We start from the raw sequence: 21,588 nt of genomic DNA, 5'->3' as shown, positions 1-21,588 counted from the left end.
AAGAAGTAAAGTTGTCTTTTTTCACAGATGGCATGACTGCCTGTATAAAAAAGGTGATTCCCAAAGAATCACCAAAAATCTCCTGCAATGAGTAAGTGATTACAGAAAGATTACAGCATACAAGAGTAATATACAGAAGTAAATTGCAATTCCTTTCTTATATACCAACAATAAACAAGTAGAATTTGAAATTATAAACACACCATTTGGGCTTCCCTGGTGGCACAGTGGTTGAGAGTCCGCCTGCCGATGCAGGGGACACGGGTTCGTGCCCCGGTCCGGGAAGATCCCACATGCCGCGGAGCGGCTGGGCCCGTGAGCCATGGCCGCGGAGCCTGCGCGTCCGGAGCTTGTGCTCCGCAACGGGAGAGGCCACAACAGTGAGAGGCCCGCATACCGCAAAAAAAAAAAAAAAAAAAAAAAAAAAAAAAAAAAAAAAAAAAACACACCATTTACATTATTAGTACCAAAAAACTCAATACTTAGGTATTAATCTAAATAAATATGTACAGGATTTATATTAAGAAAAAAAACTATCTCATGAAAGAAATCAAAGAAGATACACATAAATGGAGAGATATTCCATGTCCATGGATAGGAAGACTCATTACTGTTAAGACATCAGTTCTCATCAATTTGATCTGTAGATTTCAATGCAATCCCAATCAAAAACCCAGCAAGCAAAAAAAAACAAACAAACAAAAAAAAAAAACACAGGGAGTGGACTTGCCTGACGGACCAGTGGTTAAGACTCCAGGCTTCCACTTCAGGGGGTGCAGGTTCAATCCCTGGTTGGGGAACTAAGATCCCCTATGCCACACAGCATGGAAAAACAAAAAAAACAACAACAACAAAAACCCAGCAAGTGATTTTGAGTGTATCAACAAACTGATTCTAAACTTTAAGTGAAAAGGCAACAGATCCAAAGAATAGAATACAATACTGAAGAACAAAGTTGGAGGAGTGACACTATCCAACTTCAAAAACTTACTATAAAGTTACAGTAATCAGGGGCTTCCCTGGTGGCACAGTGGTTGAGAATCTGCCTGCTAATGCAGGGGACACGGGTTCGAGCCCTGGTCTGGGAGGATCCCGCATGCCGCGGAGCAACTAGGCCCGTGAGCCACAACTACTGAGCCTGTGCGTCTGGAGCCTGTGCTCCGCAACAAGAGAGGCCGCGATAGTGAGAGGCCCATGCACTGCGATGAAGAGTGGCCCCCGCTTGCCACAACTAGAGAAAGCTCTCGCACAGAAACAAAGACCCAACAGAGCAAAAATAAATTAATTAATTAATAAACTCCTACCCCCAACATCTTCAAAAAAAAAAAACAACAACAAAAAGAAAACCACAGCTTTAAAAAAAAAAAAAGTTACAGTAATCAAGACAGTATGGTATTGGCAATGAACAGAAAAACAGATCAATGGAACATAACAGAGATCCCAGAAATAGGCCCACACAAATACAATCAACTGATTTTTGGCAAAGAAACAAAGGCATTTCAATGGAGAAAGGTTAGTCTTTTTAACATAGTGCTAGAAAAACTGTACATTCACACGCAAGAAAAATTAATTTAGACACAGACTCAATTCAAAATGGATCATAGATTTAAATATAAGAGGCAAAACTATGAAATTTCTAGAAAATAACATAGGAAAAAGTCCAGGTTACATTGGGTTTGAAGATGACTTTTAGGCACAACAACAAAAGCACAATCCACGAAAGAAAAGTTCAACTTCATTAAAATTCAAAACTTCTGCTCTGCAAAAGACACTGTTAAGAGAATGAAAATATAAACCACAGACTGAGAAAAACATCTTTGCAAAACACATATCTGATGAAGAACTTGTGTCAAAGATATACAAAAAACTTAAAACTCAACAATAAGGAAGCAAATGATCCCCCCATTTAAAAATAGGTAAAAGATCTGAACAAATACCTCACCAAAGATATACAGATGGCAAATAAACATATGAGAGGATGCTCAACATTATAGGGAATCACAAATTAAAACAATGAGATAAAATTTAATTTAAAAAATGATATAACACTATGCACCTTTTAGAATGTCTTAAATCCAAAATTCTGACATCAAATGCTGACAAAGATGTAGAGCACCAGAAATTCTCATGCTCGTTTCTAGTAAAAATGCAAAATGATACAGTCCCTGTGAAGGACAGCTTGGCAATTTCTTACAAAACTAAACATACTTTTACTATATGATCTAGCAATTGTACTCCTTAGTATCTACCCAAATGAACTGAAAAACTTCTGTCTGTAGAAACACCTTTGTTTATAGTAGCTTTATTCATAACTGAAAAAACTTCGAAGCAACATAGACGTCTTTCAACAGATGAATAGATAAACTATGGTACATCCATACAACAGATTACTATTCAACAATAAAAATAAATGAGCTATAAAAGCATAAAAAGACATGGAGAAACCTTAAATGCGTATTGCTAAGTAAAAGACTGCATAATTTCAAATATATGGTATTCTCGAAAAGGCAATATTCTAGGGACAACAAAAAGATTAGTGGTTACCAGGGATTCAGTGGATGGAGGGAGAGATGAATAGGGAGAACATGGGATTTTCAGGGCAATGAAACTATTCTGTATGATACTGTAATGGTGAATACATGACATTATGCATTTGTCACAATCCATAGAACTGTATGACACAAAGATTGAACCCAATGTAAACTATGGACTTGAGTTAATAATAATGTATAAATACTGGTTTATCAGTTTTAACCAATGTACCACGCTAATGCAAAATTTAATAACAGAGGAAATTTTGTGCGAGGAGTGGGGTGGAAAATGGGTATATGGAAACTCTGTATGTTCTGCTCAATTTTTCTATAAACCTAAAACTTCTCTAAAACAAGAGTTTATTAATTATGAAATGAAGCAACATCAAGATTAAATGATAGTACAAAAAACAGAATGAAATTCAAAGGTAACTTGTCTTATTGATTAGGCTATGGAATCTAATAGAATTTAGGGAATGAAAAGGGAAGAACAGAATAAAATTTCACTGGAGAAGATGAAAAAGGGTACTTTTAAGAGAAAAAGAGTATACAAGTGAACAGGCAGTACTGAGAAAGAGTAGACATATACCAGTGGAGCCCAGGGACTGAGCTGCCATGGGAAAAGAAACTGAGGAATTTGCAAAAGGGTTTTCTCCACATTGTACAATGCAACCCTGTCCTCTGCTTCCCTTAAAAAATACGAGTAAAATTTCTACTATTATATTTTATTATTTTAGAACTTGGTTTTGTGATTGGACAATGTGTTCCACTGGCCTATAAGTGGGCACAGAGACTTCTGTTTTTGTCCATGATGGCTCATCAGGGACCAGAGTTACCTTTTCACTTTAAACCAATTAAAAACTGGACAAAATATATAAAACAGCAATATTCAGACACTGGAAAACAGAAGGTGCACTGCAGTAATTCCTCACAGAAGGAAAACAAAGGATGGCTCTATGATGACCCCAGCTTACTGCCTGGAGTTTCCAGGCCACAGCATAAGGAAGGGAAACCCAGACAAAGTTTACTGGTTTCCATGAGTTCAGAGACAAAGTTTAGAGCCTGGGGAGGCCAAAGCAGCTAGAATTCACAGGGCACAGTATTAGACGGAAGACAGCTGCACAGATTGAGGGAGAGAGAGCTGCACAGATGTGCAGAGGGTTCCCCTTGATGCAGAGAGAGGCCTTTACTATCTACTCCAAAGCTCTAGGCACCTTTCTACCCCACCTAGTCAGGCAGGGCTGCCTCAGATCAGAAGCCTCTATAGGTCTTGGGAGTAATGTAGAATGTATAGCTACCCTTCATTTAAACATGGCAACGTTAGGGTTTAAAGCTGAATTTGAAAGAGGGAAGGATTTCCATCAACTTTTTTCAACCAAATCTTATTTTCTACTTCTAAAAATATATTCCACAGCATACATTATATGATTGTTTCAAAATTCTCTCCAGTATTAAGACATAAGCAAGGCAGTTTCTCCTTTCTGTAGTCAGAAGTTTGAATTCTAGAAGTTTAAGTTCTAGCAGCTCTTTATATTCACGAACTGATAGGTACTCAGCTGCAGTCAAACCACCAGTATATATGAGATAATCTATAATTCATAGTAACAAGACGTGCAAATGACCTCTTAAATTTATCACTGCTCCACCTCAAAGGCCTACCACCTCTGAAACATTTTTGTAGCATATTCTCATCACAATAAAAAATCCTCCATTCCTAGTAATAACATGTTACTCTTTAAAAATGAGTCTGTTTTTGGTAGCAAGTAGCTAACTAGGAATTTCAGTATTTGCTTGATCGCCAGCTCAACTGTATGGCTCCAAACTCCAGGGAATTTATGTTGTAACTTCATAATTATTACTTTAAATTATAGAAAATTATAGAAATTAATACACTCAACAGAAGTTATTAATACAAAGATGCTTAATGAGTGGAAACTTACGTGGCTCAGTCGCAGAAACACCTGTAATTTCTTCAGTTGAGTGTGTTTTTATGAATTCTGAAATAACAGTGAATTTGTCATGAGTTTCAATATGAATTATATTTATTAACTGAGTTTAAATTTTATAGTTTTTATTTTAATAACTCATTCAAGAGAACAAAAATTTTAAGAAAAACAACTGAGCTGTCCACAACTGTAGACCTTCCCAATCAGGCAACAAAGTGTAGCATCTAAAAAAATGTGTGTAACAACTGAGTGATATGAACTCATCATTTTCTCAACAAAACTTATTTTTCCTCTTGTATTCTCCTAGTTAATGTTACCATCATCTAATCTCCCTTCCTTTCATATCCAATCACCATGTTTTGCCAATTTTATCCAGTAAATATTTCTCAAATCTTCCCCTTTTCCTCTCTTTATTTGTGCTCTAATATAGGCACCTATCACACATTTAAGGTACAGCAGTAACTTCCATCTCCTACTCTCAATCCCCAAATCTAGCTTCTCAATGTGGCCAGAATAATCTCTCTAAAGTAAAATTCAACATGTCACTTCCCTAGAAAAAATCTTCAATGATTCCCTATTATATATGGGGGAAAAAAGAAAGTATTCCTAAAGCATTTAATCCCTCTGCCTAGGCTCTTTCTTATCTTACCCCTACCTATTACTTCATACTTTATAACATAACCATTCCAGTGGTATTTCCCTATTTATGCTGTTTCTTATGCTATACCCTCTTCTTAAAGTACCAAATATCTCCCATCTTCACTTGACAAAGTCCTATTCATCCTTCAAGGTTGCATAAAACCTAAATAACTCCCTCAGGTTGAACAAGCTGGCTTTCTATGGACTCACTGCAAATTACACATACATTTATCATGCATTACACTATATTAAAATGATATATAATGTGCTTGTATCCTTACTATGTTGTGGATTTTGAGGGTAACAACCAAGTGTTATTCATTTTATACACTCCCAGAATCTGGAACATAATAAGAACTTTTATTGAAAATATCAACTGTTATTGAATATCTTTGAATTTATCATTGTATAATTTTTATGGCTATAAATTTTTAAACTTTAAGTCTCAAAATGTTGGTGCATTTAGGAAACCCTATAAAGGCTGGACTTGTATAAAATATTATCACCTTCAATTTTCTGCTGTACAGTTTCATAAGTTTGCACTTGTTCTGGTGGAATTTCACTGTCCCTGTTAAGATTTCAATAAATAAAACATACTTATTTATTATCAAAGATTAAGCATTTAAATTACACTTAAGAACTAGAATATATGCTCTAGACATATGCAGTTTGTAAAATAAAATTTAACATGTTCTTTAACCTTTATTCACAGACATTAAGGTAAATTATCTAGTAGCAAGAAAACAAGTAAAAAAGTCAAACTATGTAATTCTATGAATTCTGTGTATTCCATGAATATAATTAGGTATACCAACAACAACATAAACAAAAATAATAAAACTGTATTTGGTAGAACCATGAGATTTCTTTTTACCAATATATTATTAATGGTGTAATCAATTGTTAAGAGCACAAGTTCTAGAGTCAAATTGCTTGGCTCAAAACCTGCTGTAAATTACCCACTTACTAAATATGTGGCCTTGCGTAAGTCACTTAACCTGAGCCTCAGTTTCTTCATCTATCAAAATTGGGGTATTAGAGTACTTATTTCATAAAGTATTATAGTTGTAAGGACCAAAGAACACACGTAAAGTTACTAGGAAAATACCTAGCACATATCAGACATGTAAATTTCAGGTATTAATATTAATATATGGCCTGAAATTAATTTCACGCCTCACAATAGATAGCTCAGGTTAATATATCTGAACCTCTGAACCAAGGCTCTATTATGCAGCTCCCACTGAAGCCAACTCAAGTATCACTGCCTTCATTCCTTTAAGTCTAGTCATTGACAGATGGAGAGATCAATGAAGTAACTGCATAATAAATAGTAGCCCATCCTAATTATGGGTACTTTCTATTTTAACTGTAAAATAAAAGGGTTTTGTGTATGTTTAATGCAAAAAAAAAGGTTGTTTATAAATGTAAAGTTTTACTTGGATAAGTTACTATACTAGATATGGTTAGGGATAGGGGAACAAATGACTTGGAGTTGATTTAATTCAGGTATTCATAAAAATTACTCATATTTATTTACTGTTTATTACATGTGATAGGAAATATGTAGATGTGCGTGACTGGTTCTGATCTTGAGGAAGTGACAGTCTTGACAGGAAAACTTACATGTGAATGATTAAATTAACAGTTTATTAAGTTAAATTGGTAACTAATTATTGATTAATTCATAATAAAATTATTAGGTATATTATTTGATGCCAACCAATAGGGGACAAGAAAGAAGTAACAAAGGAAGAGATCACTGTAGGACGGGTTTCTCAACCCCGGCACTACCAACATTTTAGACTGGATAATTCTTTGTTGTGGGAGACTGTCCTGTGCATTTTACAATGCAGCATCTCTGACCTCTACCTAGTGCCAGTAGCATTCTCCCACTCCTAGTTGTGACAACCAAAATGTCTACATACAAGTGTCCTCTGGGGCACAAAGTATCCCCCATTTGAGAATCAATGCTATAAGGGAAGAGCTCTACCATGGCACTCTATCAACATTACACAGATCCACATAGGCTTGACAGCAGTCAGACCCAAATCATAGTAGAATGCCCTGAAATTTCTGCTGCAGAAAGAGAAGATAAGCCTGGTGAAGAGTCTCCATGAGGCAGTTTTCCATTCCTGTCTTGTGGAAGACTAACACAAGCTCACTTCTCATCTGTCTCCCTAATTTCAGTTGAGCACAGAGCTTTCTACCTCACTCTTCTTTACAGCCCAGTTGAAGCCCTCTGTTAAGACTATAAAGCTGCATACAGCAGAAACTAACACAACATTGTAAATCAACTCTACTCCAATAAAAAATAATTTTAAAAAAACCTATAAAGCTGCATGGATGTAGTTTACATTTTGCTCCTTCATGGCAGAGCAACAAATCGCTTGTGTGGCCTGTCATCTGGTCCCTGCTGCTCTGTGTCGTCCTGTGGAACCAGGAACACAGGGAGCTGACACCACGCTGACCTTGTTCTTGCTGTCTGTATAAGTAATTCAACACCATTTGTGCCCTCTGTCTCCATACCAGCCTAATATTTGGAAGTATGACAAGCCAATCGCATAGCTGCCACTGTGCTGCCACTTTGGGGCTGCCTGACTGCTTGCCAATAATGTAAACAAAAGCATGTTTAAAAAATAGTTTTTAAGATACAACAATGAAAGGGGATAGAAAGTACCGAAGAAGTTTAGCGGAATGAATTGGAAAGAATTGGGCAGATTATGAAGTTTATAAAGATTATAACTCAGATCTACTAAGTGAGACATCTCAAATATGAATTCTGTTCAGGCTGACTTCTTGCTAAGGGAGAAAAGGTCTGATACTCATACAGATATTCATATACTAGTATGACAGTAACACTGAAATTCTGATCCAATCGGTAAATAGCTCTGCCCCATGGTAAATGGGTAAATAGCCAATCAAGTGTCTGCCAACTGCCCTCACCCCTTGACCTTCCTAGGATCCAGAACCTAAAGGAGTAATCTTTAGCACAACAAATGGTATACAGAACCCTGCTTCACTGCTAATATTTATTCTAATGAGTTGGTGCCCATATTATCCTGGTTCTTCATATTTTTAGTATTACCACCAAGAACAAGACAGTATATGCCTGAAGAATATAAATTACATACACGTACACATGCACACCATTTTTTTTCTAGTGTCAAAAAAACTTTAAAAAGGAAACTTTAAAAAGGACTGGAGGGCCTCCCTGGTGGTGCAGTGGTTGAGAGTCCGCCTGCCGATGCAGGGGACACGGGTTTGTGCCCCGGTCCAGGAAGATCCCACATGCCGCGGAGCGGCTGGGCCCGTGAGCCATGGCTGCTGAGCCTGCGCGTCCGAAGCCTGTGCTCCGCAATGGGAGAGACCACAACAGTGAGAGGCCCGCGTACCACAAAAAAAAAAAAAAAAAAGGACTGGAAATAAAAGCAGAGTAGAACTGTCAAATAAAGAAGGGAATAGACTAAGAAAGGCTGGCAGCAAAGCAATGGATAAAAATTACAGCAAACCAAGGAAATAAAGCTATACTAAAGATTCCTGTTAAACTAAGTAAAATAGAATTATACATTTTCCTAAAATATCTGATACCATAGTAAAATAGTTTCTTGCACTCTATATGGCTGGCTAAGGGTGATTTTATGAATGATTCATTACAACAGACAAGATATTAGAAATAACTGGGTAACTAAATTGGTTGAACAGAGACAACAGTATTAAAGGGACATCTTACCCAAATGCATGATTTCAAGTAGGCCTTCAATATCACCAGGTAATCAAAAGATATGTCCCTGTCCATTCACTCTTCCATTTAGTGACTATTACAAATCCTCATCTCTCTTCTCAAAACTCCTATCCTATCCTCACTTTCACCTGATAACCTTTCTTTCTACTTCCCTTAGAAGACTAAACCAACCAAAAGAACTTCCACAGGCTTCTACACCACATCTACCCTATATCAGCATCTGTACCCTGATACTCTGCCTTCCTACCTGGTTTCATACATAATTATTCAAGCCCCTATTTCATCTCCACTCACATATTCAAGGATACTGTCCCAGCAATTCCTCTTTGACTCTTTATATCATAAATCTTTTCCTGTCTAATGGGTCATTCCTATTAGCATACAAACATTCTGTTATTTTTCCTAATTTATAAGAGCCTTATTTTGTCCCCACTTCCCTCCAGCTACTATGCTATTCTTTTCCCCCTTTTTCAACAAAACCACTCCAAAGCATTGTCTATGGTTACTGTCCCCAACTGCCCTCTGTCCAGAGATTTCTCAAAACAACTGCTCTTCTCAAGGTCAACAAATGACATCCTTTCTAAATCCACTAGTCAGTTCTTAGTCCTAATCTTCTTGACTGACCCACAGCACCTGACATCATTGACAGTCCCTTTGCATAGTCTTCCTTCTTCATTTATCTTACAGGACAGCACATTTACTGGTTTTCTTTCTGCCTCACTAGGTCACTCCTCATTCCCCTTTGCTAGCCCCTCCTTTTGTCCCAGACTTCTTAATGTTGGAAGGGCACCAGGGATCAGTCCCTGGTCCTCTCTTCTCAATTTACACTCACTTCCTTCACTATATATCTACCGTTAAGTCCCATCCATATGTAAACGGCATCCCAATTCCTATTTTCAACTCACATCTCCCGAACACCAAAACATATATGTAATGGCTCCCTCAAATATGCCTAACAACATTTCTGGCAACTCAGAATTTCCAGTATCTTCAAACCAGAACCCCTGATCTGCCTCCTCAAAACTTGCTTCACCTACAGCCTACCCCAGTGAAGGTAGTATCAATTCCATCCTTCTGGCTGCTCAAGTCCAAAGTCTTGAACTCATTCTTGGCTATTTTTCCTCTCACACACAATATCCAATCCATCAGGAGAGTTTACTGACTCCACCTTCAAAGTATGTCCAGAATCTCGGGGCTTCCCTGGTGGCACAGTGGTTGAGAGTCCGCTTGCCGACGCAGGGGACACGGGTTCGTGCCCCGGTCCGGGAGGATCCCGCATGCTGCGGAGCAGCTGGGCCTGTGGGCCATGGCCGCTGAGCCTGTGTGTCTGGAGCCTGTGCTCCGCAATGGGAGAGGCCGCAACAGTGAGAGGCCAGCGTACCGCAGAAAAAAAAAAAAAAAAAAAAAAAAAGTATGTCCAGAATCTCAAAGCTCACCAACTCCACCGCAACCACTACCCTGATCTGAACCACCATCATCTCTTCCATGGATTACTGCAAAAGTCTCCCAACTAGACTCCCCATTTCTACTCCTGACCCTGTATAGTCAATTTTCAACACAGCAGTCAGAATGGTCCTTTTGAAACATATGTCAGATCATGTTATGCTCTGCTCAAAACCCTCCCCAATGATAATCAGAATAAAACCCATTTCTTTTTAAGAAGACCTAAAGAGTCTTCCATTTATTTCCTGTCAGGACCTTTTCAAGTTTGGAATAGTTTGAGATCAGGAACAAGACAAGGATGCCTAATCCAGCCTCTTTTATTCAACATAATATTGGACATTCTAGCCACAGGAATCAGACACAAATCAGACAGCAATCAGAAATAAAAGGAATCCAAACTGCAAAGGAAGACTTAAAACTGTCACTGATTGCAGATGATATGATACTATACATAGAAAACTCTAAAGACTCCACCAAGAAACTATTAGGACTAATAATTAAATTCAGTAAAGTTGCAGAATACAAAATTAATATACAGATATCTGTTGCATTTCTATGCATTAATAAAGCTCTATCAGAAAGAGAACTTAAGAAAACAATCCCGTTTGCAATTGCATCAAAACTAATGAAATACCTAGGAACAAATTTAACTAAGGAGGTGAAAGACCTGTACTATGAAAACTAAGAGAGTGATGAAAGAAATTTAAGATGACACAAATAAATGGAAAGATATACCATTCTCATAGATTGGAAGAATTAATGTTGCTAATGTGCCCATAATAATCTAAAGCAATCTATGGATTCACTGCAATTCCTATCAAGGTACCAATGGCATTTTTCACAGAACAAATAATTCTAAAGTTTGTATGGAAACACAAAAAACCCAAAGAGCCAAAGCAATCTTGAGAAAGCTAGCGGTATCACGCTCAGTGATTTCAAACTATGCTACAAAGCTATAGTAATCAAAACAGTATGGTACTGGCACAAAAAGAGACACATAGATCAATGGAACAGAATAGAAAGCCCAGAAATGAACCCATGCTTATATGGTCAATTTTCTACAACAAAGGATGCAAGAATATACAATAGGGAAGAGATAGTCTCTTCAATAAATGGTGTTGGAAAAACTGGACAGCTACATGAAAAAGAATGAAACTAGACCTCTTTCTTACACCACATACAAAAATAAACTCAAAATGGATTAAAGACTTAAATATAAACCCTGAAACCATAAAAATGCTAGAAGAAACACAGGCAGTAAACTCTTTGACAGTGGTCTTAGTAATATTTTTTTGGATCTCTGTCCCCAAAGGCAACAAGAGCAAAAATAAACGTGTGGAATTATATCAAACTAAAAAAAAAAAAAGCTTTGCAAAACAAAACAAAAAGGCAACCTAATGAATGGGATAAGACATTCACAAATGATATATCTAGTAAGAGGCTAAAATTCAAAATATACAAAGAACTCATACAATAGCAAAAAAACAATTCAGTTAAAAATGGGCAGAGGACCTGAATAAATACTCTTTCAAAGAAGACATGCAGATGTCCAACAGGCACATGAAAAGAGGCTCAACACTGCTAATCATCAGGGAAATGCAAATCAAAAACCACAGTGAGAAGTCACCTCCCAACTGTCAGAAAGGTTACCATCCAAAAGACCAAAAAAATAACTGTGGGCAAGATGTGCAGAAAAGGGAACCTTCATGCACTGTTGATAGAAATGCAAACTGATGTAGCCACTATGGAAAACAGTATGGAGGTTCCTCAAAAAATTAAAAATAGTACTGCCATATGATCTAGTAATTCCACTTCTGGGTATTTTTCCAGAGAAAACAAAAAAACTAATTCAAAAATATATATTCTCCCCAATGTTCATATGTTCATTGCAGCATTATTTACAATAACCAGGATATGAAAGTAACCATCAATAGATGAATGGATAAACAAAATGAGATATATATATATATATATATATATATTCTTAGAACCAGAAAGCAGAAATGGTGGTTGCCAGGGGCTGAGGGGGATTGGGGAAATGTGATGTTGGTCAAAAAGTACAAACTTCCAGTTATAAGTTGAATAAGTTCTAAAGATCTAATGTTTAGAACATTAGCATGGTGTTTACTGTTCATAATACCATTGTACTGTATACCTGAAATTTGCTGAAAGAGTAGATCTGAAGAGTTCTCACCACAAGAAAAAATAACTATGGAGGTGCAAAAAAATCACTGAAGATATTCTATGATGATGATTTATTCATCTATTTAATTTCAAGACAGATAAACCTCAAATATCAAACATGAGTGTCAACAGATAATGGAAGTATTCTTGTAATCATTCATCTGAATCTTCCTCCCACCTACCAAAAAAAGGATTTTCTCAACTAAAAAGTACAAATTTAATCTTTGGAACATACCCCTGTCCCTGTGCAATTTTTAATGACGGTGTTCTTGAACAATGAACTATTTCACTACACCTTAAATATATTAAGGAAGCTACCTAATCAAACTGAGAGAAGAGTTTATAAGCCAGATATTTCAAAGCCAGCAGTGTCCAATAGAACTTTCAAACAATAGGCACATGTGGCTACTAGGCACTTGAAATGTGGCTAGTGTGACTAAAGAATTGGTTTTTTAATTAAATTTAATTGAACTTTAATTTTCATAGCCACAAGTGCCTAGTCCCATTTCAAACTATTAAAAATTTCAAACAGGAACAAGCTGGCTAGATCTTCTGATTTGATTTAGAAGCTCTATGTATAGTATAAAATCTGAACCATTATCTTCCATTCATTACTAATTATATACCCACTCTTACTGTTTAATTCTTTTAACTCTTACATTTTACTTACTTGGGTTTAGATGACATGTCTTTGAAGGTGAATTTAGACCTTTCTTTAAGGCGATTTTTCAGTTCTTCAAGTTTGTGCACCTGCTTTACTATTTGTGCAATGCTTACACTGACTGTTTTATCAGGTGCTGGAAACTCTGCTGGAAAAGTTTGATCTTTACTTATCTAAAATAATAAAATTAGCCAGTTACTTAGGAAATACTCATTTTTCTCCCATACCTCAAAGAAATTTCATCATTTCATTTATCATATATAAATAAATATTGTATTATTCTTATCTATCTATAGCTATAATCACATACTAATATTTCACAATATTAGTGAAATTATATGAGCAATTGCCTAGCAACAGAATTATAGCTAAGTGTTGGCTTTTACATGTCAGAGCTCAAATTCAATCTTCTGTTTATTATTTTAATATATAAGAATTTTAAGCAAGTTAAATAACAATTATAACAGGATCAGTTAAAGGCAATTCAAAATATTTAAAAGAGAACTCTAATCCTTATGATGGGAGGAAGAGCTGAAAAAAGAAAAGTAGGCAAGCCATAGTCTTAGGACATAGCAAATAGAAATTCTAACATTGGGAATTTAAAACAGAGACTTCACTTTAGTAATGGTTACCTGAATGGGATTAAGATATAACAGCAGGAAGTAAGTACTGGGTAATGTACTGGAAGTCTGAGACTGTGGGATGCAGAACAGGTGGAAGGGAAGCTGAAGTTGTATGAATACTCTATGGACAAAGGCAAGATCCCTAATAAGAGGACATCAATCATAAACTGAACCTAAAAAGTGACATAGCAATCGCTACAATTATCAATTTATTGCCTCTCATCTAAAATCCATTCTTCACTGTCCTGTTTATAGTAGTGGAACATTTCTATCTTGACAGGCAGCATGATGTTAACTTTTGTCAGCAGAGGGCCCTAGACACTAGAGGAGGAAGAAGCTTTTCTTCCAAGTTCTGTCATCTCTCTCTGCTTAATCCTAGGGCAGTACCCAGTGTAACTAGTAGTACTCACCTCCAGCAAATTTCAATAGCACCACCCCTATGGATGGTTTCCTGGCAAGGTCCCTGGCATGGCACATTCCCCACAGGCAGCTTCTCCCAGAACTTTAAGGACTAAACCACAAACATAGCCAAGGTAGAACTAGAATAATTCTCTAATTCCCTAAGGCTATCCTGGAAATCATTCTGCTGTATTAACAGCATACATAAAATCTTTTCCAAAATAAGGATAGAGACCAGTATTTCTCAAACTGGTGGCAAAGCACGTGAACATAAAAGTATAAAAAACTCATTAAAATAACATTAAATTTAAAGAAAACAAATATATAATTTCATGAATAAGCATATTATGCATGACTTTTTAAATACAGGAGAAATATTTAAGTTGATAAGTTTTGTCTTGCCACTTATTTACTATTTTGTGTAAATTATGGAAAGAATAATAATTAATTTTCCATTTTTCAATTTTAGGAGAAAGAATTGGTCAAATTCAGAGTAGACCACATACATGCATAAGTATTGTATATAAATCACTAAGAAACATTTTAGTCTACCCATTTATTCCTTCTTTACCTAAATCAAAAGATTATAACCAATGGTTATTAAAAATTTTTAACTTATACCTCAAACTGGTTTTCAAATGAGACAAAATATTAACTTAATTAACAAGAAATGCTACACTTACCTCTTCCATCTGATTGACCTGTCGCTGAAACCACTTTAAATAAAAGAAGGAACAGAAAGGAAACAATATTGACAAGTCAATTTCTGCAGTGAAATAAATGAGTATGTGTGTGTGTGTGTGTGTGTGTGTGTATCAAATATTAGTCCTACACCAAACATCATTTTATCTTAGGGTTCAGAATGGGGCTAAGGCAACATGTAACTGAAACGTAAAATTTTTAAATATATATAGCAGCAAGTTTGGGAGTTATTTTTACTTCCTCAAAACTTAGAAAACTCTTTTTCACTTATATGTATTTCTGTATTAAATTTTAGTAGGCAATATATTGAACATACCTTAAAAAGAGATTCCAAAATCTGAAAATAAAGTTTTAATGAAAACATTTAAAAATAAAATTCCTCACAATGTATGATATAATAAAATATTTAATTCAAGTCTCTTGAAATTTTCAATCACCAAAATACACAAGTTTCTAAAATATAACTATAAATCTATAATCCAATCACAATATTTTTATATTTACAGAGTTTTTAGTACATCTTGCATAGACATCTTAGTTCTAGAAAAGAAAAAGAATCTTCCATTGTTACAGATCTACATTAAAAAACCCAAAATAATTCACATATATGATTTCATATATTTTCTTAATATAGGTAAGAAATAAAATTTAAGTTCTCAGAAGAGCATTATTTTTTTCATAGAGCTGAGAGTACAATAATGAAAAGCATTATCTTATGAACACTATTTCTTCAATATAACTTTGCTATGCTAAAAGGTCTAAGAATCAAGATATAAAATATTACACTACTACTTGATTTTTTAAATGGAAAATGCAAAGAACTGGTTTGGGAGATTATGAGAGAAAATGAATATACAAAACCTATCACACGGTCCGAACTACCAATATTTACCATTTACTAAATGTAATGCTAACCTGATTACATTTGCCACAAAAAACAACCAAACCCACCCTATTACAACCAAATAAAAGTTTTGAATTACATTATTAAAGAAAAATTGTATTACATGCATTCAGGCAGAAGAAAAGTTGCTTAACTGAAAAAAATCAGGCTAGTCTAAATTTCTCTTCTTTGACACTAACTCTAGATCAACAGTTCAAAAACTGTGACACCACAACCAAAAGCATCAGCATCACCTAAACAACCATATTTGTTAGTAATGCAGATTACTAGGCCCCACCCCAGCCTACTGACTCCAAAGCTCTGGAAGTAGGACCAGTAATTTGTATTTAAACTATCTATCCCTCCAGTTGATTCCTTTGCATGCTAAAGTTTAAGAATCACTGCACTAAGTAATAAGAAAGCATAAGTCTAAGCAAAAAGGGCTGAGACCCTCAAGAAAACATACCACAGCAAATTAATGTCCACGTCTGAAGGAAAATATTTTCAGCTGTATAAGGATTTATGCCAATAAGGCATACTACCTTGCAATAAAGTCATTCTTTCCACTATGTGGAGAGATTCCAAGGTTCTCAAAATCTCCTTTCCTGTCTGGGAACGTAATGGGAATCCCTTGTATGTATCAATTCATCCACTCATTGCAGTCAGGGTTCTACAATTACTTAAACCACTTAAAGCCTAGAGAACAGTGGCTTTCTTAAATACTGAACCATCAATAACACATCATCAATTATTACTGGTACTGCTGAATGTAGGACATTATTGATAAAAATAAGTGGAATATGAAAATTGCCCAGAAGTGAGGAAAACCAACATTAGACACATAACACTAAACAGAAAAAAAATTATATGATACTACGGAGCAACGTCTATAAAGTTCTTGGGGGAAATATTAAACCTCCATTCTAATTTTAAAGATATTATCATTTAAATGTGAAGCCAAAATGCAACTATTTTCAAGAATTCAGAGATTTAGAAACTATTTTACCACACATTCTAACCTAGCAAAACAATAAGTTAATCTCAGAAAAGTGAACACAAGAAAAAGCTATAAGCAAAGTAACAAGGAAATACCCTACTCTACAAAATTGTTAATGGGGCTGGCATTTAACGTAGCTGTTATAAAAAGCTTCCTAAAGGGAAGATAGATAGCATAATGTTTAAAAAAAAAAAAAAGGAAAATAATAGTAATATGAAACTGACATACCAGATAGACACAGGGTGCCACAGAAGCCAAGGGAAAGGCACTTCAAGAACAAAATGGTCAACAATGTCAAATCTGCTGAGGTGTCAAGAAAGATGCACACTTGATTTAACACTAGGGGAGTCATTACTATCTTCAGATGGCTAGTTCAGTGGACATTGGGGGCAGAAGGCAAACTGAAGTACAGATAAATGGGAGAAATATGAAGTAAGTATAAGAATATTTTTGAAGAGTACTGTGTGGGAAAAGGTAGAGCAATGTTGGTCAGTACTGGAAGGAAATATGCACTCAATGGAAGAATTTTATAAAACCTTGTTTAAAAGTCAACATTTTACTTTTTTATGATGTTAACATCCATAATCACATTCCCTGGATACTAAAAATTACTAAAAGGGTAGAATACATCTTGATATTTTTATGGGCTACTTGTATTTCCTCCTTTGCAAACACCTTTTTTATCTCCTTTGAGCATCTTGTATTGATTTACCTTATACTTACTGACAGGTAAATGTTATCTATATACTCTGGATTTCCTCTGTCTGATATATGTGATCTAAGTATTTTCCGCTATTTGAAACTTCTCCTGCACTTCTCTTTATGAATTTTTTACACAATAGAGGTTTTAATATAGTTGAATTTAGCGATCTTTCTCTTTATGACTTATATATTCTTCTGTAATTGTTCCTTGCTCCAGGTCATAACGACAGTCTCCTATATCTGTTTCTAAATATGTTATTGCTTTTGATTTTTTATTAGGTCTTTAGTCCATCAGAAAATGATCTTTGTATATACTATAAAGAATAAACTATTTTTATCTTATAAATAACCACTGTTCCAGGGCCATTTATTATGCTACTACTTCTCTATCATTAATAAAATTTTCCATATATAAAAGGGTCTATTTCTGAGCCTTTATTCAATTCCATTGGTCTATCTAACCTTGTACCAAAAGCACACAACCATAATTAATATAGCTTTCTAACAAGTCTTGATATCTGCTAGGGCAAGTCCTCTCACCTGTTCTTTGTCTTCAGAACTCACTTGGTTATTCTTGGTCCATTTAACTTCTATATAAAATTCACAGTCAGTTGCAAATTTCCACCAGAAAGATAAACCTATTTGGGGAATTAGGGAGTGATGACAGCAAAAATGGCTGTAGGGAGTTCCAAGGGCCTATCCTTCACAGAAAACACTGAAGAAAAAGTGAGCAAAAACTGTTACAATCAACTTTGTGAAAACTCTGGGAAACAGTGAAGGCTTTACAGGAGCCAAATAGTGATGGATCAAGAAAAATGCAGGTTAAACATGCTAGGAGACCTTTGCGGCATTTAAACTTAGCCTTGCCCCACCCACTTCCCCAGAGCACTGGCAGTCTTAAAGACAGCAGCCTCCATTCCTGGTGTGGGTATATATTACAGTTCTGGAGGAAAAAAGAGGAATTGTGTTTTTCTATTTTGTCCTGTCTAGAGGTTGCTTGACGGACTTGTAGCTTTTACCTTTGTTTCATCTCAGAACTCTCTCAGGGCAGAAAACCAGCGAAGTGGAGAGTATTCCTCAAAAAAACTGAAAGGTAGTTAAACAAGCCACTGCTCCCTGGAGAAAATGATTATAGCTGAGGCAAACGATATACATGTCAAAGCCTAGAAGTAAAAACTGGAGAGAGTTATTTTGGAAAAATAAGGATTTTGAAATTCCCATATATTAGGGGGAATCTAGTAAGCTACACACTTGCCCAGGGCAGGACTCATGCTCAGAAAATATCGTAGTAGACACTAAACTTTCACCTCTGCCTCGTCTTTAGCTCCACACAAGTAGAAAATTAAGGCTAAGGCAGTTCTGTAAACAGCCTGGCTAAGTTTTAAAGAAGTGCCTCAAAACAGAGCCAGTCTTCAAATGCCAGGAGAATATTTTTTCCTCCTTTTCTTTATGTTTTTGTGGCTCCAGGCACTTAAGGAAATCTCTTGTCAAACCCACTAGTTGACCCCATCTATAGGAACAGAAACCTGAGAGAAGAAACACAACAAAAACTACAGACTTGAAAAATAAATAGTTTAGATTTCTATTTTCCAATTTGGCATGTAAGGAGACTAGATCCACCACATTGTCCTAACAACAAGTAAAAAGCTGAACAAATTAAAAATCAACAAATCTTCTTAAATCTATCACAGTACTAAAGTCACAGAGCAAAAACCATGGCCTCCAAAATTAGAGAGACAGGCAATACAGAAGATCACAAATTACTGGAGCAGAAATCTGTGAGCACAAACTTCCACAGTACTGGGGTACAAAAACCTAAAGTGTAAATGATGAATCGCTGCAGGCTCAGCATGGACAAGCTTGAGAGTTAAAAATTCTGGGGATGGGGCCAAGTTTTCAGGGATTTTTTTAGTAATTAAACATACACTTACTACTTGGTGTTTACCCAAATGAATTGAAAACTTATAGACATAAAAAAACCTGCACACAGATGTTTATAGCATCTTTATTTGTAATTGCTAAAACTTGGAAGGAAGCATGCTGCCTTTCAGTAGGTAAATAGATAAACAACCTGTGGCACAAGACAATGGATTATTCTGCACTAAAAACAAATGAGCTATCAATCCATGAAAAGACATATAGGAATCTTAAATCCTTACTACTAAGTGAAATAAGCCAATCCAAAAACACTCCAAACTGTATAATTCCAACTATACAACATGGTAAAAAAGAAAAACTATGGAAACATAAAAATCAGAAGCTTCCAGGATTTTTAGGGGGCAGGAAAGGATGCATAAGTGGAGCAGAGAGGATTTTTAGGGCAGTGAAACTATTCTGTATGATAGCATCATTGTGGATGCATGTCATCATACATTAGTTAAAACCCACAGAATGTACAACACCAAGAGGAAACCTTATGTAAACTATGAACTTTGGGTGATAATGCTGTCAATATAGGTTCATAATTCATAAAAAAGATATCACTCTGGTGCACAATGTTGATAGTAGGGGAGGCTGTGCAAGTGGGAAAAAGGGGTATATGGGAATTCTCCGTACTATCCGCACAGCTTTGCTGAGAACATAAAACTGCTCTTAAAATAAAATCTATTTTATAAAATAATAGTTTAGGAAAATCACTAAACAATCAATACTCACAGCAAGAAATAAGAATAAAATTTGAGGAGAGGAAAATCTGATATCCAGAGTTATAAAATTAAAAATGTCTAGTTTTCAACAAAACTTATGAAGCATTCACAAGAACAAGAAAGTACGACTAATTCCTTGGAAAAATAAACAAACATTGTCCCTGAGGAAACTCACATATTGGACTTAGTAGACAAAAACTTTAAATCTACCGCCTTAAACATGCTCAAGAGCTAAAGGAGAGGCTGCGTTCAAGATGGCGGAGTAGAAGGACGGGCTATCACTCCCGCTTGTGAGATCTCTGGGAATCACAACTAACTGCAGAACAATCATCGACAGGAAGACACCAAAAAAAATACCCCACATCCAGAGACAAAGGAGAAGCCACAGTGAGATGGTAGGAGGGGCCCAATCACAGTAAAATCAAATCCCATAACTGCTGGGTGGGTAACTCACAGACTGGAGAACATTTATACCACAGAAGTCCACCCACTGGAGTGAAGGTTCCAAGTCCCACATCAAACTTCCCAACCTGGGCATCTGGCAATGAGAGCAGGTGTTCCTAGAGAATTACACTTTGAAGGCTAGTGGGATTTGATTACAAGACTTCGACAGGACTTGGGGAAACAGAAACTCTACTCTTGGACAGCACACACAAAGTAGCGTGTGCATCGGGACACAGGGGAAGGAGCAGTGATGCCACAGGAGACTGAACCAGACCTACCTGGCTAGTGTTGAAGGGTTGCCTGCAGAGGCGGAGCGTGGCTGTGTCTCACCGTGAGGACAATGACACTGGCAGCAGAAGTTCTGGGAAGTACTCCTTGGCGTGAACCCTCCCAGAGTCTACCATTAGCTGCACCAAAGAGCCTGGGTAGGCTCCCCTGTTGGGTCACCTCAGGCCAAACAACCAACAGGGAAGGAACACAGCCCCACCCATCAGCAGACAAGCAGATTAAAGTTTTACTGAGATCTTCCCACCAGAGCAACAGCCAGCTTTACCCACCACCAGTCCCTCCCATCAGGAAACTTACACAAGCCTCTTAGATAGCCTCATCCACCAGAGGGCAGACATCAGAAGCAAGAACAATAATCCTGCAGCCTGTGGAACAAAAACCACATTCACAGAAAGACAGACAAGATTAAAAGACAGAGGGCTATGTACCAGATGAAGAAACAAGACAAAACCCCAGAAAAGACAACTAAATGAAGTGGAGATAGGCAACTTTCCAGAAAACGAATTCAGAAAAATGATACTGAAGATGACCCAGGAACTCGGAAAAAGAATGGAAGCAAAGATCGAGAAGATGCAAGAAATATTTACCTAGAAGAATTAAAGAACAAACAGAGATGAACAATACAATAACTGAAATGAAAAATACACTAGAAGGAATCAACAGCAGAATAACTGAGGCAGAAGAACGGACAAGTGACCTGGTAGACAGAATGGTGGAATTCACTGCTGCAGAACAGAAAAAAGAATAAAAAAAAAT

General features: G+C 36.3%; 1 protein-coding gene across 31 annotated transcripts in view; it reads right to left on the bottom strand.

Annotated features, from left to right (window-relative positions):
• Positions 1-21,588, bottom strand: part of CCDC7 (coiled-coil domain containing 7) — a 295,714-nt gene that overhangs the window by 255,976 nt on the left and 18,150 nt on the right. For 28 of the 31 annotated variants that reach the window (XM_032621413.1, XM_032621412.1, XM_032621420.1 and 25 more), the window contains 5 exons: positions 15,190-15,210; positions 14,855-14,887; positions 13,159-13,322; positions 5,623-5,684; positions 4,472-4,528 (listed from right to left, as the gene is read on the bottom strand). In XM_032621413.1, the coding sequence (XP_032477304.1) occupies positions 4,472-4,528; positions 5,623-5,684; positions 13,159-13,322; positions 14,855-14,887; positions 15,190-15,210 (337 nt within the window). The remainder of the gene's footprint in view (positions 1-4,471; positions 4,529-5,622; positions 5,685-13,158; positions 13,323-14,854; positions 14,888-15,189; positions 15,211-21,588) is intronic. The other 3 variants (XM_032621414.1, XM_032621419.1, XM_032621427.1) reach the window with 2 other exon arrangements.

Source organism: Phocoena sinus, chromosome 2 (genome assembly GCF_008692025.1).
Source record: "Phocoena sinus isolate mPhoSin1 chromosome 2, mPhoSin1.pri, whole genome shotgun sequence".
Classification (NCBI taxonomy): domain Eukaryota; kingdom Metazoa; phylum Chordata; class Mammalia; order Artiodactyla; family Phocoenidae; genus Phocoena; species Phocoena sinus.
This window is presented reverse-complemented; position numbering and strand designations above follow the sequence as displayed.